Raw genomic sequence first — 14,329 nt, 5'->3', positions numbered from 1 at the left:
CAAAGTCTTGTTTATCAAGGTTGATATGATAAAACATGCTGAATAACAATGTTGACCAGATAATGTAAGAACAATCTGGAGTTTTTATATTAGCTTCCTCAACGAAGTAATTGAAAATCTAAGAAAAGTCATTCGATTCTAAGAAAAATGTTGTGAAATCTAAAATCTAGTTATTCTTGAAATTTTATGAAATGAAGGCATGAAGTAAACTTTCAACATAACGTATCTAGAAATTATTTGTTTTTTCTCATTTATATACGATTGTAACACCGCTGTCGTAATGGAGGGAAGTTGTCTTTATTTAGGCATAATGGCATAATTCATGCTGACGTGATCATTACAGTATTTCGTAATCGTTGTGGCATCATTTGCTAAGATGACATTCCTATGTGTTTCTGTGTGATGGCCCTTTTGGGGGAAACATATTTAACTAGGTCGAGTGTAACTAAATGCAAACAAGTATTTTAACTGTTTTTGTGTTTCGGATTGCACAGACCCTTAGCTAAGTTTTATAAACATCAGCCTTTTGCAAAGTTGATTACTGAGACATTTCACCAGTGATCATCCTAAGGTTTAACTATATGTTAAACTCTTGCTCCTATCGATATGTTTATATGATTTTATTTCCTTCCAGGGACCCGAATGGTCCATTACTGCCATCTTGGCAAGAATTCAGCAATGACAAACGGTACTATCTGAATCTGTCAATTGATTCCAGAACCGTGACCGATTTGTGGCCGGACAGGTTGAAGTTATGGCTGGAAGATATACCCGATATTATCATGCAAGGTAAATGATCTATTTGTCCATTGCAACAGTCGAGCAATTGGTTATCATTTTCTAGATAGATAATGAAAGGAAAAATCAGGGTAAAAGGATACTATGACCGCGTGTTGTGAAGGACGTATGTCGCGACAAAATAAGCATGACAGATGATATAGCCTATACGTTAACCACTTCAGTGGCCTCGTGGTTAGAGCGTCCGCTTCGGATGCGGGAGGTCGTGGATTCGGACCCCGGCTGAGTCATACCAAATACTTTTTAAATTAATGATACTAACAACTGCCTCGCTAGGCTCTCAGCATTAAGAGGTTAGTGTTAGAGTTGGTTGGCCTGCTGTCAGTATAATTTGACTGGGTGCGACATCACGATACATATTTGCGGCATGAAGCCCCAGTGCTAGAAATCATTATAGACTGCTACACTGCAGACATTGTAGCGATATGACTGAAAAATTGTTAATGGTAGGTTAAAAAAATTATAAATAACACACACACACATACACACCTACACATACACACACACGGGCGCGCGCGCGAACACACACACACACTTGATGCATCTGCTGATTGGGTTTATGATTGAACATCGTGGGTACTAAGTCTGTTCACAGTAATAACAAAATAAATTCACAAATGTTACATATTGCTCAATTTCTATTGTTTCTCTCTTACTTCCAGACAAACTAGCCCAAACTTAACCACAAAAAGAGAACAAAATATGCAAATAAGACAAAAAAAAAGGGTCTATCGAAATGAAACAAACTTAGCCGCAATAATTTCAGGTAGGCTAAGAGCTCATCCGATCAATGGCACAGGTGCAAACATTCCGATATTATCTTGATTAAGAAACGTGGATCGTTCTCTCCCAATAATGCATAAATAATATGTAAAATATAATAATCTTCTATTGGAAAAAATATAGAATCCCGTATACATAAATATTTGTTTGATTTAACATTCACCTAAGTGGGTATACTGTGTAAATGTTTAGTACTAGGTGTATTTAAAAAGTTCCGAATATTTGTTATAACGTTTTTGTTTATATGAAACTTTAAAATAAGAAGTAGCGTTAATCGGTAGGTAAAATTACGTTCCTTATAATGATATACAGCTTGAAGTGCAGCATGCGGGACACCTGCAGATATGTGCGAGTGACGTAACATAGGTAAATGACAAGGGCCTGGAAATCTCAGAGAATGGGATCATTTTGCAACTGAGCAAAATGAAAACCGTAAATTCCGGTCACTCTCTTTGGGCCTCCGACTGATATCAAGGACAATGTTTACTGATGTAATTTTCTTTCATATCCTACAAGTTTAATGAGGTTTCATCGCTTCAAAGATGGTTGGTCGCGAATCCACTGAAGATGACACACGTTTGGGAATACCGTTGTCTGCGATTATTAAGCGGGAAGTGTCAGCTATGAATTGAGTAACTGACGTAGATGCTCGAAACACAGTAGAAGATAATTCTAAAGTCATGAACATTACTCCGTCAGCTGTTTTAATATAACGGAAATAATCATTTAAAGTTAAAAATGAATGAAGTTTCTATTTGTTGACGGGCTCATCAAAAACAGACTGGTTGAAATTGTCAAACAGCTTCTCACCAGATATGAAACTTGCGACCATAGACGTTTGAATGATATCGTCTGCCATAATGAATCATGGAGTTATTTTCTCACCCAGACTGAATAAAAATAATAAAGGTTGGATCAACGAAAGCGAGCAGTGACCCCAAATCCCTCGACGTAGTCAGACTAAAGAGAGGTTTATACGCATTGTTTTTCAAAGCAAAAGAGTCCGGTCTTCTAGGTTGTTGTGCCTAGTTCTGCAAATGTCACTGACTGGATATTGTATCACTTCAAAGTCTTGAGAAAGGTTGTGGATCGGATAAATCGAGGAGAGAACACAAATCGCTTGACATAGTCAGAATATCAAGACGGTTTTGTACGCGTTAGTTTTCTATGCAGCAAGTCCCCGTCTTCCAGGTACTTGTGCCTGAATCTGTTTTTGTCACTTGATATTGTGATACCTCCAAGGTCTACCCAAAAGATGTGGAACGCTAACGAACAATCCGTCAGATATTTGGTTTCGAGGTATCCTTGTACTCCTTGACAACGCAGGAACGCATACATCTGTCGTCTTCACGGAGCACGGCATACAAACTTTGCCATATCATCCAAACTGCCGTGATTGAGCATGACTCCCATTATCAAAGATTTGCTGAGGAGCAGACGATTTAGAAGTTGCCATTTTTTCCCACTAGTGTTTGAACAACATACCAAAAAGTGAATGTAAAATGCTAGTTAATAATTTGATATTCAGACTGAGAACGAGTCTAGAGATGCATGGGAAGAATTTTGTGAAGATTGACTGACGTACTGTTCACTAATAAATAACTCTCTTGTACAGGGCACTGATATTCAGAACTGTAATATATCCCTCGTATGTACACATCATATAGAATATTGTGAGGCATGGGTATTCCTATCACGTGTACATCCCAACCATTATCGCCATTAAGGTGTGCTGGTATGAAAGTAAAAGGGAGGCATTAAAAATGTGTATGTTTGCATACTCACATGTATGTATGTATGTATGTATGTATGTGTGTGTGTGTGTGTGTGTGTGTGTGTACGGACGCACGCACGCACGCACGTACCGATAGATATATAGATAGATATGCATAAGAGTATGTAAGTATGTACGTACATAGGTATGTATGTATGTATGTTACTATAGTGACGTGCATGCAATACTTTCAGATACAACAAACAGCACAAATGAGAAGTAAAACCCAGCCTAACGGATCAACTATATATATATATATATATATATATATATAATATATATATATATATATATATATATATATATAGATAGATAGATAGATAGATAGATAGATAGATACACACACTGGAGGAGTTAATTATTGTTGTTCTTTTGTCAATAATCTGGCAGAGTCTAATAAAACTAATGATCTTTAGACAGGACACTTGGTTAATTACTGTGGATACGCTGAACAGGATAATGTACGTTATGTTTCACATACATCTTCAAGTTTTATTCATTGTCTTCCGCACAGTTTGTTACTTCTAATCATAAAAGATTTCTAAATAAATTCTGCAGTTTTATAAGGTAAGATCTCGATATTGCTGTTAAAGTTTGAATCGGCTCGGAACGAATCATATGAAAGAGAGACCTACGTATATTTCCATACATGCTACAATTTAACGAACAATGAACTCCATTGCAGCAAAATTAGCGCTTCTGATATCCGGTGATTTACTATCCAGTTTTGATCTATCCCTACGCCAAGGGACATGGCGGACACGGATGTATCACACAAGTCTAAGAACGTAGTTCCAAACATTTGACACTGTTACAAATTTTATTGCGATGACTTGCGAAATTCAGTCTAATATTTCGTAACTGTACTTTGATCTTAGTGAAATACTTCATAACAATTTGTTAATATGTATCTTTGCAAAACGTTAAATTGCGTATGGTCATAGGAGCATTTCCTTGTCGAATCTTCAGTACCGATGTGCGTAGCGTTTGCGCATTGTCAAGTTCTTCAGTTTTGGAGGTCAGCGAATCTTTCATGTAGTCCGCAACCCCATACTGCCTAAAATGAAGCGATTGGTCTCGAAATCACGGGCACGCGTTTCATTAACATCACAACACCTTCAGAGTCTGTCATCAACCATATCATTTCAAGATAAAAAATACCCATCCTAATGTGTGCCACAATTGATCATTCCTGCCTTGATGGATTAAAGAAAACATAATTTTCAGTGCCAAATATTTATTTATATTTACAATACGTTAATAATTCTAGAACATTTTGTATCTTCGTTAGCCAAGTGTGTTTACATTAATCAAAAACATATTTATTATGGCCCATGTCACAATTAATTTGGTTTAGAAAATGTGTGCTCATATTAATCATCTCTAATGTCTCGTATGTCTTCAATTTCGGCTGACCAATTACGGGCATTATGGCCAAATTCCACTATAAAGAGTCGCTTAAAGAACTTTTCCAGAACCGTTGAAATCCAATCGTGGATGATCGTTCGCGTAAAGTTACATGGATATGTTTATTCCATCGACCGCAACACCTGCGTGAAGTTTATTTACATCGGTCGCCACGTCATTTACGAAAATTGAAGTTTAGGATGGTGACATTTTTTCTTTTTCGTATGCATGTAGAGGTAGGTTGAAAAACAGGACGGTAGTTATTTAGCAACAGTAAAATGAGGGTGGGGATATACATGGACCATACGGTTGTCAAGATTTGAATATATTTCCAACCGTTTATTTATATCGAGGCTTTAAACGCTTATGTTACCTGGAAGAGAAAAATTGAAATAGAATAAACGCGTAATTTGAAGTAGTTCCTCTCAAACCCCCATCCCTTCCTCACCCAAGTGGGCTAAATTTATTTTGGTACAAAGGTAACGCTAATGATATGCATATAGAATTTTGACTGGTACAAAGAAAAGAGCAGACAAAACTCATCCTTGCAAAAATTAAATCGCCTTATTTTATGGCCCCATATATACGTATCTACTGTTCAAAGTTTTAAAACTTCGAGATGCTTTTTGTAATGTTTCTCCAATGTATATCTCACTTCGTATAAGAACAAACACAAGATGATAAGCGGATTAACAGATGATACTTGCTTTAATCAGGTTTCTTTTTTTCTGGATGATATTCCCGTGCAGTTATCGCATTATTTCTTCTTTGACATGTATTATGGCATGGCTATACAGTGTAATGACATAAACATTACTTGATTTTATAGTCGCCGTTGTGACTAGGACTTAAAGGTGTATGTGAGATTGTGGAGTAGAAGAAAGTGACGTACATCAAATGAGTTGAATACTGTCTTTGACTGTCTAATTATCCCCATGTTTACGATGACCAAAATAATATTGTATGTAACAAATGATTAAATGGTGGATAAGTCAACACTGATCCAATTAATTCCGAAACTGAGGAAATAACATTTTCAGAAATATGAAAAGTTTTTCCAAGGTCTTTTAATGTCTCGCACATCTCATGTTCAAAAGGTACAACGACTACTTTCCTCGCCTTGTCTACTCACCACCACTACCACTATCATTAAAACGTACATACCTGAGATGGCGTCAGTCACTTCTTTCAATTTAGCATCTTAGTTGCGATTCTGGCCTTCGCAGCCTTCGCAGTAGCCGGTGCGGTTACGACATCTAAGATTGGGACCGGAAGCGAGTAACATTTAGTCCACGTTTAATATACAGTCCTTGACACTATTGCCGTGACCATGCTTTTGTCGTTTGTTGAACTTTTCCAGATAATTGCCTGAATCACATTTTCTGCCTGTTTCTCCAAAATATAAATCGTTGTAGGTTGTCGATTTATTTCTGCACGTGCTACAGAATGGCGTCTATAGTAACCTACTTTCTTCCTGACTAGAATCCACAGACAGTTAAGACAATTCCTTACATGAGAAAATAAACTTCCATCAAGTAAGCATTGTATCATCTTACACATCTCATGGCTAGTACGTACAAGGTTAAAGCATGTTTCCTTTACTGTTTTTAAAAGAGAATATCTGATAATTGCGTAAGACATGCAGAGAACACTGGTAGCATTTGTGATAAGTTTTGCCATATAACTATCGATTTTTTTTCGAATTTTCACAATTCAGTCTAGTCTAACCTGAACTGATTGTCAGAAAGGGGTTGAAACCTCTCTTTAAAATTAGCCATTTTGATTAGACGGATATTTCCGATCATTTGGCACCGTTTGTCCTGCATCGACTAATCGAACTTAAAGCTTATTTAGCCAATATAATTCGAGTAGCTGAGTGTATCAACGGATAATTTACAAGCTTTTTAATTAGTCGTACGTAAGCTCATCCAGAAGTTACATCGATATAGAGAGGAAAAACTAAGTTGAGACAATATAACTGTTCTATAGAGATTCACAATCAATGACTTACTTGTTTAAATTATCTTTTTGTGAAAATTTGGTTCTAGGTTTACGCAACGAGTAATGTAACATGTGAGGTAATCGATGATACACGTTTTGCTTTTTGCAAACTTTTGAAGCAACACTCACCATTGACTTCGAACCTTCGGGTTCAAACAAACACCTTTCTCGTGTTCCGGTGTCGATAGTTCCCTCAGGGGATTTCCTCCCGTCATTCCCCTTCGTGTTAACAATTTTTGGGGAACCTTTCGCATACATCGTTTCTCTCCTTTAAGAGCCATTTTATCACCATTTAAACATCTACCTTTCACATGTTTTGTTCATTAAGCATGAATATGTATTTAATTCGTTGTCTATAAAATGAATTTAGAAGTCGGAAATGGTATTCCTATATAGGTTTTATATGAATTGGGGAGAGCTCTTTATGTAAATATTAGTGACTCACCAAAAGACCCGTCAGTGTATGACCATTTTGTTTATATGTACAACAGTACAAGTTATATTTTAACAGACTCATTCTTACGTTAGACATCAGACATCCTTCCACTGGGGCTAGTGGGGGTATAGCATAACAAACTTAAATATCTGGGTATTTTTAAAGACACAAATACGGATTTAAACAAACTGCAAAAGACAACTACACATTTTAAGTTAAGTTCGCTGTGGATACTGAGAATATATTGTAATATAATTTCCATATAGAATCGTTTGAATGTTTATACTTACGTTTTGTAGCTTTTTTCATCTTTGTAGGTAGATTATCAGACGATGGATTTATCAACCTTGAAACTCGACTAGGTCGTCTAAAAGGAATTGTAAACACCGTCAAAAAAGAAAAAGTCTTTCAATTCCGACGTGTTCCATACGCCAGGCCCCCAATTGGTGAATTGAGATTTAGCCTCCCAATCGCAAGCGAACCTTGGGCAAACACGTTAGATGCGATGCAGTTTGGTCCCTCTTGTATCCAGTACTTAATATCGAATGACGCGTGGTTGCTACCGAACCAGAATATTTCAGAGGATTGTCTTTTCCTGAATATCTATATTCCAAGAGCGTTATGTAAATCAAATAAGAAAGCCGTGATGGTATGGATCCATGGCGGAGGCTATGAAGCGGGACAAGGAATGCTCTTCGACGCTTCATATTTAGCTTTAGAGGGCGATGTCATCGTTGTCACGATAAATTATCGTCTAGGATTGTTTGGATTTCTCTCCACGATGGACGATTTCGCACCTGGTAACTTTGGCCTATGGGATCAGCATCTAGCAATAAAATGGGTGAAAGATAATATTGCCGACTATGGGGGTGATCCTACCAACATCACTATATTTGGAGAATCTGCGGGAGGACACAGTGTGGGTATTCATATTATATCTCCGAAGAGTAAAGGGTTATTTCAGCGAGCGATATCGGAAAGTGGAACCACGCTGAGCCCCAGCGCATTCGTCACGAATGCATTGCAGGTGGCGCAAAGGCTTGGCCAGATTCTGAACTGCACAAACTCATCTGTAACTATAGAAACTAGAAGTCTCATTGCATGCCTGAGAGCCAAACCTGCCAAGGATATTCTAGAAAAAACAGGTGCAGCTACACGTGACAAATCTGATGTCCTTGATTTGATAAGTTCAATTGGACCTGTTGTAGACGGAATCTTATTTGATGATTTCCCTGAAAATACAATTAAAAACAAAAGTTCCAAAGGTCGTGAAGTCTTTGATAGCGTTGATTTAATGGCTGGAACAAATAATGATGAGGGTGGAATTTTCTATTTTACCCTTCTGGATCTTCAAAAGCAGTATCAGTTTAATCTGAGTGAAGGTATACCAACAAGACTTTTGTGCGGCCTTATAGCTGATTCTTTTACTAGCGTCTTCTTCCATAACATTTCTGCTGTCAGAACAGCGATTTGTGACAGATATACTGTTCCCGACACTTCTAGGACTGATTTTCTCGAAGAACAAGGACGGCAAACTCTCAATATAGTTAATGATATGTCCTTTGCGGCCCCAACTCGAGCGACGTTAGCAGCTCATGCTAGTGAGTCTAAAAAGAAAACATACCAGTACTTATTCTCCAAACTGCCCTTATATCCCTGGATTCAGGAACGCCCGAGATGGCTTAAAGGAGCCAACCATGCTGGCGAGCTTCCGTTCGTCTTTGGGCTTGACGCTATGTATAGACCGTCAGCATCAAAGACTAAAGAGGAAGTTGATCTCTCTAAATTGATGATGATGTATTGGACAAATTTTGCGAAGACCGGGTAAGATAATTTTCCTTGTTAAAATTGAGGCCCATAATAATAATAAATAGATGCATTACAAAGAAATTCGTGCAAAATTGTGGTTTAGTTTCTTCCAACATTGCTTAGAAACTCAACGACTGTTTTGATTGGTATACAAATGTATGAATAATAAATTAAATTACTTATGGTACGCTGCTTGCAGTATATGATAGCAGTCCACTCTTTGCATCTAATTTCGAATCAAGAATGAGTACATGCTACAATATGTTCAGAAAATCTAAGCCAACAAATATTTCATTTGTAGCATATTTGCTAAATACAGTATCAGTTACAACCAGACTAACCCGTAAAATATTATTTACTTATCAAATATATACCATTGTAGCACATTATCATCAAAAGGGAAGTAGGTGGACATTTTCATCTCATTTTTTTATATTTGTTTTTTTGATACTTATTTCTCGACTTCTTAATATTTTGGCAGGGACCCCAACGGTGTCAGACTGCCATACTGGGAAGAATTCAGCAATGTCAAACGGCAGTATATGAACCTGTCACTTGATTCCAGAACCATGACGGATCTATGGCCGGACAGGCTGAAGTTATGGCTAGAAGACATACCCAACATTCTCAGCCGAAGTAAACGATCGACTAAACTAGCAACACTATCCAATGGTGTGTCGTGGTCAGTGATTCGGAGCACGTCTCACATGTTTGCAACTATATATATATTCCTAATCATAATGTTTATTTTGTAATGATTTCCGGTGTTTTGGGTGAATGAATTTGGAGTGTATAATAAACGACGCAGTATGAGGAACGTATTGTCTAAAACTCAACCTTATATCATTAGATAACGTACAAGCATAATACGTATGTAATGTCATCCTTCTATAATAGTTCAATTTTTTATTGAGTATGATTCAATTTCTTCTCATTAATAATGAAATAAATATTTTACCTCTAGGTAATATGGAAAACCAACCACTTAAGAGATCGGTTCAAGCTTCATTTTATTATGAATGTCAAACTTTTATATTTGAAAACCGAATTTCATAGCTTGAATAATTATTATACAATCAATGAGCATTACTGAAGTGAATATCAAGTTGTATGAACCAGCAAATGTACTGATCGACGCAAAACAGAAATTGATATGATCGGTTTGCGTTTCATACAATTTCATATTCATCTCAACAAAAGTCAACACTTCTTTGACGTAGAGCGACATTTGTAAATCTGTCTTAATTCAGCATTGTTAAAAGGAAATTAGAAATACATAACGCCATAAAAATATGTAATTTCGACATGATTGTGCAATGAGTTCTCGTAAATCGCATGACTCCGAGGTGGGTGGGGGAATCTCTGACAGGATTCACGTAATAAAATACATTTAGTACATTATTTTTTTTTATAACGCTTCTCTTTCAAATATATTATGTTCAAAGATTCTGTTAGTGCCTGTAGATAATTTTCTTTAACAAGAGTATCGAAATTAATATTCAGCATTACAATATAATTTATTAAATTAGTTTGATTGCTCAAAAAACGCAACATTGCAAATACTGATAAATTCAGAGAACTTCCAATGTTTCATTTTTAGTGTAAATATAATGTGATTTTTACTATATGAAAACAAAAATATGTCTTTTACAGTAATAGTAAGCAGATTAATTTCGTTGACTTAGTCCTGTGTGCTTTTTAGACTTCAAAAAGCATTAAGCGAACATTCTTAAAAGAACTGAGGATTTTTAATATAGTTACTAATTTCATCACATCGTCTCATAATAATTCATGTTACAATCTACATAACACCTGTCATCGTTACTAACTGATTCCATGAAACAATGCAAAGTGTATGCAACGATAAGCTAAATCTAATTTCTCAAAACCATGATACGAAATTTAGCAAACTCGTTCCATTATCAAATGGCTGCTGGCAAGTCGTGTATATAATATTTCACTCGTTTCCAAATTCCCCAATCTCATGAACATTCACGATGCATCCAATATATGTTTTAGCTGATACATATGTGTTGGCAACACCGAAAGCAATGCAACAAAACGATTTTTAACTCGCAGAATGCATGAAATATTCTTGAGACTGTTATTGAATCATGATACCACATTACACTTCACACACGTGTAATACACATTCGATAATTCCAGTTAAAAATAATAACCATTCCCAAATTAGAAAAGATAGCAGTTCATATCCGTTGATTGGCAGACTGCTCTCAGGAAAGTGAAAGGTTTACATTAACTGACAGGAAAAATGTGTCGCATTTTATTATTAAAATAATACAAGTAAGATTGTATAGCTATAACTAAACCTCTGGCATTTCCTCTCACAAATATGGCATCTTGTAGTGAATATACCTGTAGACAATGTTGAGGCGTTGTGTACAGCAACATGTGATGCCCCCACGTTAGATATATTCTCGATATCCGTGTGTAGCACTTGATATGTGTTATAAATATTATAAAGATATTTTCCAAAAGAACTTTGGTGAACAAAGTGGTCCTCGCCGTGAAACCATTTTATTTGGCTTCTTCAGTCCTTATAAAGATGTCTGCCAACTGTGTACTTTGGTCTGAAATCAGAAAATCATATATTTACAGCCTTTGTCGCCATCAGTGTTTGTCATGGAAGGAAACGAAGCCTGGATGAATTCACTGATTACCTCTGCAGGTACTCATACCATCCACTCCCATTCGGCACAGCACTGTATAACCGTATTGCTTCCGTTTGTATCACTTGTTGGCCCTTGTTGCTGTAGCATTCATGGAACCCACCTTCTTTATTTCAACCTGCTTATCTCAAAATAATTTACTTATCGAAAGGCTCAACTCTAATGTACATTGCTGTTAACAGACTTTAACAACAAAGTCTTATTTTCTTGTAAATGTGTCAGTTTTCATAAACAAACCGCAGAAACCTGTTCTCTCTCTCTCTCTCTCTCTCTCTCTCTCTCTCTCTCTCTCTCTCTCTCTCTCTCTCTCTCTCTCTCTCTTATATACAGTTTTCCGCAACATTGTGATAGCTTCATCATCACCTTGGATGGAACTAATCTTGCAAATTTTATTGTCGTTACTTCATGTATCAGTTGGTAAGACGAGACAATTTTATAGAATGTACCAAGAATGAATCCAACAGAAATATTTCAGAACTCGACCCTACTCTATCATATTTTTGAATAGTAAAAGAATGAATGGTGGGTCTATATCCAGGTCGATCCATTTATAGACAGACCCAGAATTGCAGTCACAGGATTAGTTAATAAATAACACGTTTGGTTTCGATCTAACACATTGTACTCGGAGATACAAGCATGATAACGTACCCAGAGTATAATCTCTTGTATATCATAGCATATTGATTGGAATAGTTCGGGTACATCCTCCTATATGTTTGTCAAAATTTCCATTTGCAGAGTGCAGATAATATATTTCTCAAATTAAGCTGCTATTTCATTAATTGTTAGTAACTCAGATTTACCACTATTGCTTTTAGGTTTGTGGTTTAATTCCTTTTCCTCTATTTCTTGATTTACTGTATTTATTTACTGCAAAAAAGCAGAATAATAATTATATATGTCTGTTTTATAGAGCTCCTTCATAAAATCATATCGAATTCTAGTGTTTTCTGCTAACATTTTCCTATCGTCAAATATTCCTGCATCATTTTCTTAGTGTAATATCTCTTTCAGTTTGAAAAAGTATTTTTTGAATTATTTTCACCAAATGTATACCAACGTGCTTTTGTAATGAACATTGCTCATTCCATATACATTTCCTTATTTGTTATAGTTCTACTTGTTTTTAGTAATTGTTACTGTAATCTATGCATACTCTTTGATAAAGTGATTTCTTAAAGCTTACAATTCTCTCTTTGATTCTTGCAATATGTTACTGAATTGTTTGAGTTCTAATTTTCGTTTGAAGAATTTCAAAAAGGGTCTAATCATCAACATATGCTAGCTTTACAAGTAGCGAATGTTTATCACCCTCATGACGATAGTCTCAACAGTATTTACGATATAGTTTCTAACCGTATTTCATTCTTCTTCTTGTCTTGGAAGTCTTCCATTGAATTTCCAATAACCATGACCTCTGGATGTGTAAATAATGATAAGCTTACAGTTATATTTTGTATCCTGGAACATTTGCCTAATCTATGAAAGATGAAAACATACCATCAGAGATCAGGAACTAATCTAATATACTGCTGTTATCGGACTGGGCTATCTCAGCATATAATCTAGCATCTGGATCGACTAATCTCAAGGGATCTCATAAAACTAGATCATTCTTCATATCCTGAACTACTGTTTGGACCATGGGATTTTTATCATGACTAATATTATGTGTATCAAGTTCCATTTCCGGAACGACATTCAAATCTCCAAATTTCATAATGAATGGATTATCTAAACCAGCAATACCTTGTCTCAGATTCTTAAAGAAGTCGGAATTACCATCACTCATAAGAAATAAATTGAGCAATATCATTACATTTCCATCAATCGACATATCTAATAAAATGTATATACCGTCATGATCACATCTCATTCTTTAAATAAAAAATTCAAAATTGTTTTGAAAATGAATGGTAACACCAGTACAATAATACAATCCATAACTAAAACACGCCGGTTTCTCCATTCTTCCTTTCAATATTTTTAAATCAGAGCAGTACTGTGTGCTTCTTGCAATAAATGTTTTAAAACCCAGCGGAGAGTCTCCTTTCTGCATTGGAACTGTACAGACCTCTTACATTCAATGGTAAAAACTTGTATTTAATTATGAGAATTTTAGTATTTAGAGAAGAAATACAAATATTGGAGATTATAAGATTATTTATGGATATTCCTCAAGTCTTGTAGTAGCAGAGAGAGAGAGAGAGAGAGAGAGAGAGAGCACAGCAAAAACAACGAAATTAAACTATAAATAGGGACTTCACAACCTTTTCGACCAGTTTGAAGTAATAACTCGTCGGTGACTGCATGCATTATTATTTTTAATAATAGCGATAGTAACAATAAGAGTAACTTTTAATATGCCATATGTGTCGCATATTCCTATTAGAGAATACAAGACAGGTTAGGATCAAAGGAATAATGAGGATCTTATCTCGAACTTACACAAGACTGGCTAGTTGTTACAGCACTTTGTCTACGGATTATTCTGGTCTACTTTATCCCAGCACTAAAAAGGCAACAGCTTTGGGGGGCGGGGGAGGGGGAAGAACGCAAGTAATGAAAACATAAACTAAACGAATTAATAACAAAATAAAATTATAAGGAAAATATACATACGACCAA

At 35.9% G+C, this 14,329-nt stretch overlaps 1 protein-coding gene across 2 annotated transcripts in view; it reads left to right on the top strand.

The window, feature by feature from the left end:
- The window catches only part of LOC149787941 (uncharacterized), a 40,869-nt gene extending 27,993 nt beyond the window's left edge, over positions 1-12,876 (top strand). For both annotated transcript variants that reach the window (XM_089974204.1, XM_089974205.1), the window contains 3 exons: positions 635-789; positions 7,517-9,023; positions 9,490-12,876. In XM_089974204.1, coding sequence (XP_089830330.1) covers positions 635-789; positions 7,517-9,023; positions 9,490-9,763 — 1,936 coding nt within the window. In that variant the 3' untranslated portion in view covers positions 9,764-12,876. The remainder of the gene's footprint in view (positions 1-634; positions 790-7,516; positions 9,024-9,489) is intronic.
- Positions 12,877-14,329: the final 1,453 nt, after the last annotated feature.

The sequence above is a fragment of the Sinohyriopsis cumingii genome, chromosome 11 (genome assembly GCF_028554795.1).
Source record: "Sinohyriopsis cumingii isolate HCF-2022 chromosome 11, ASM2855479v2, whole genome shotgun sequence".
Taxonomy (NCBI): Eukaryota; Metazoa; Mollusca; class Bivalvia; order Unionida; family Unionidae; genus Sinohyriopsis; species Sinohyriopsis cumingii.
This window is presented reverse-complemented; position numbering and strand designations above follow the sequence as displayed.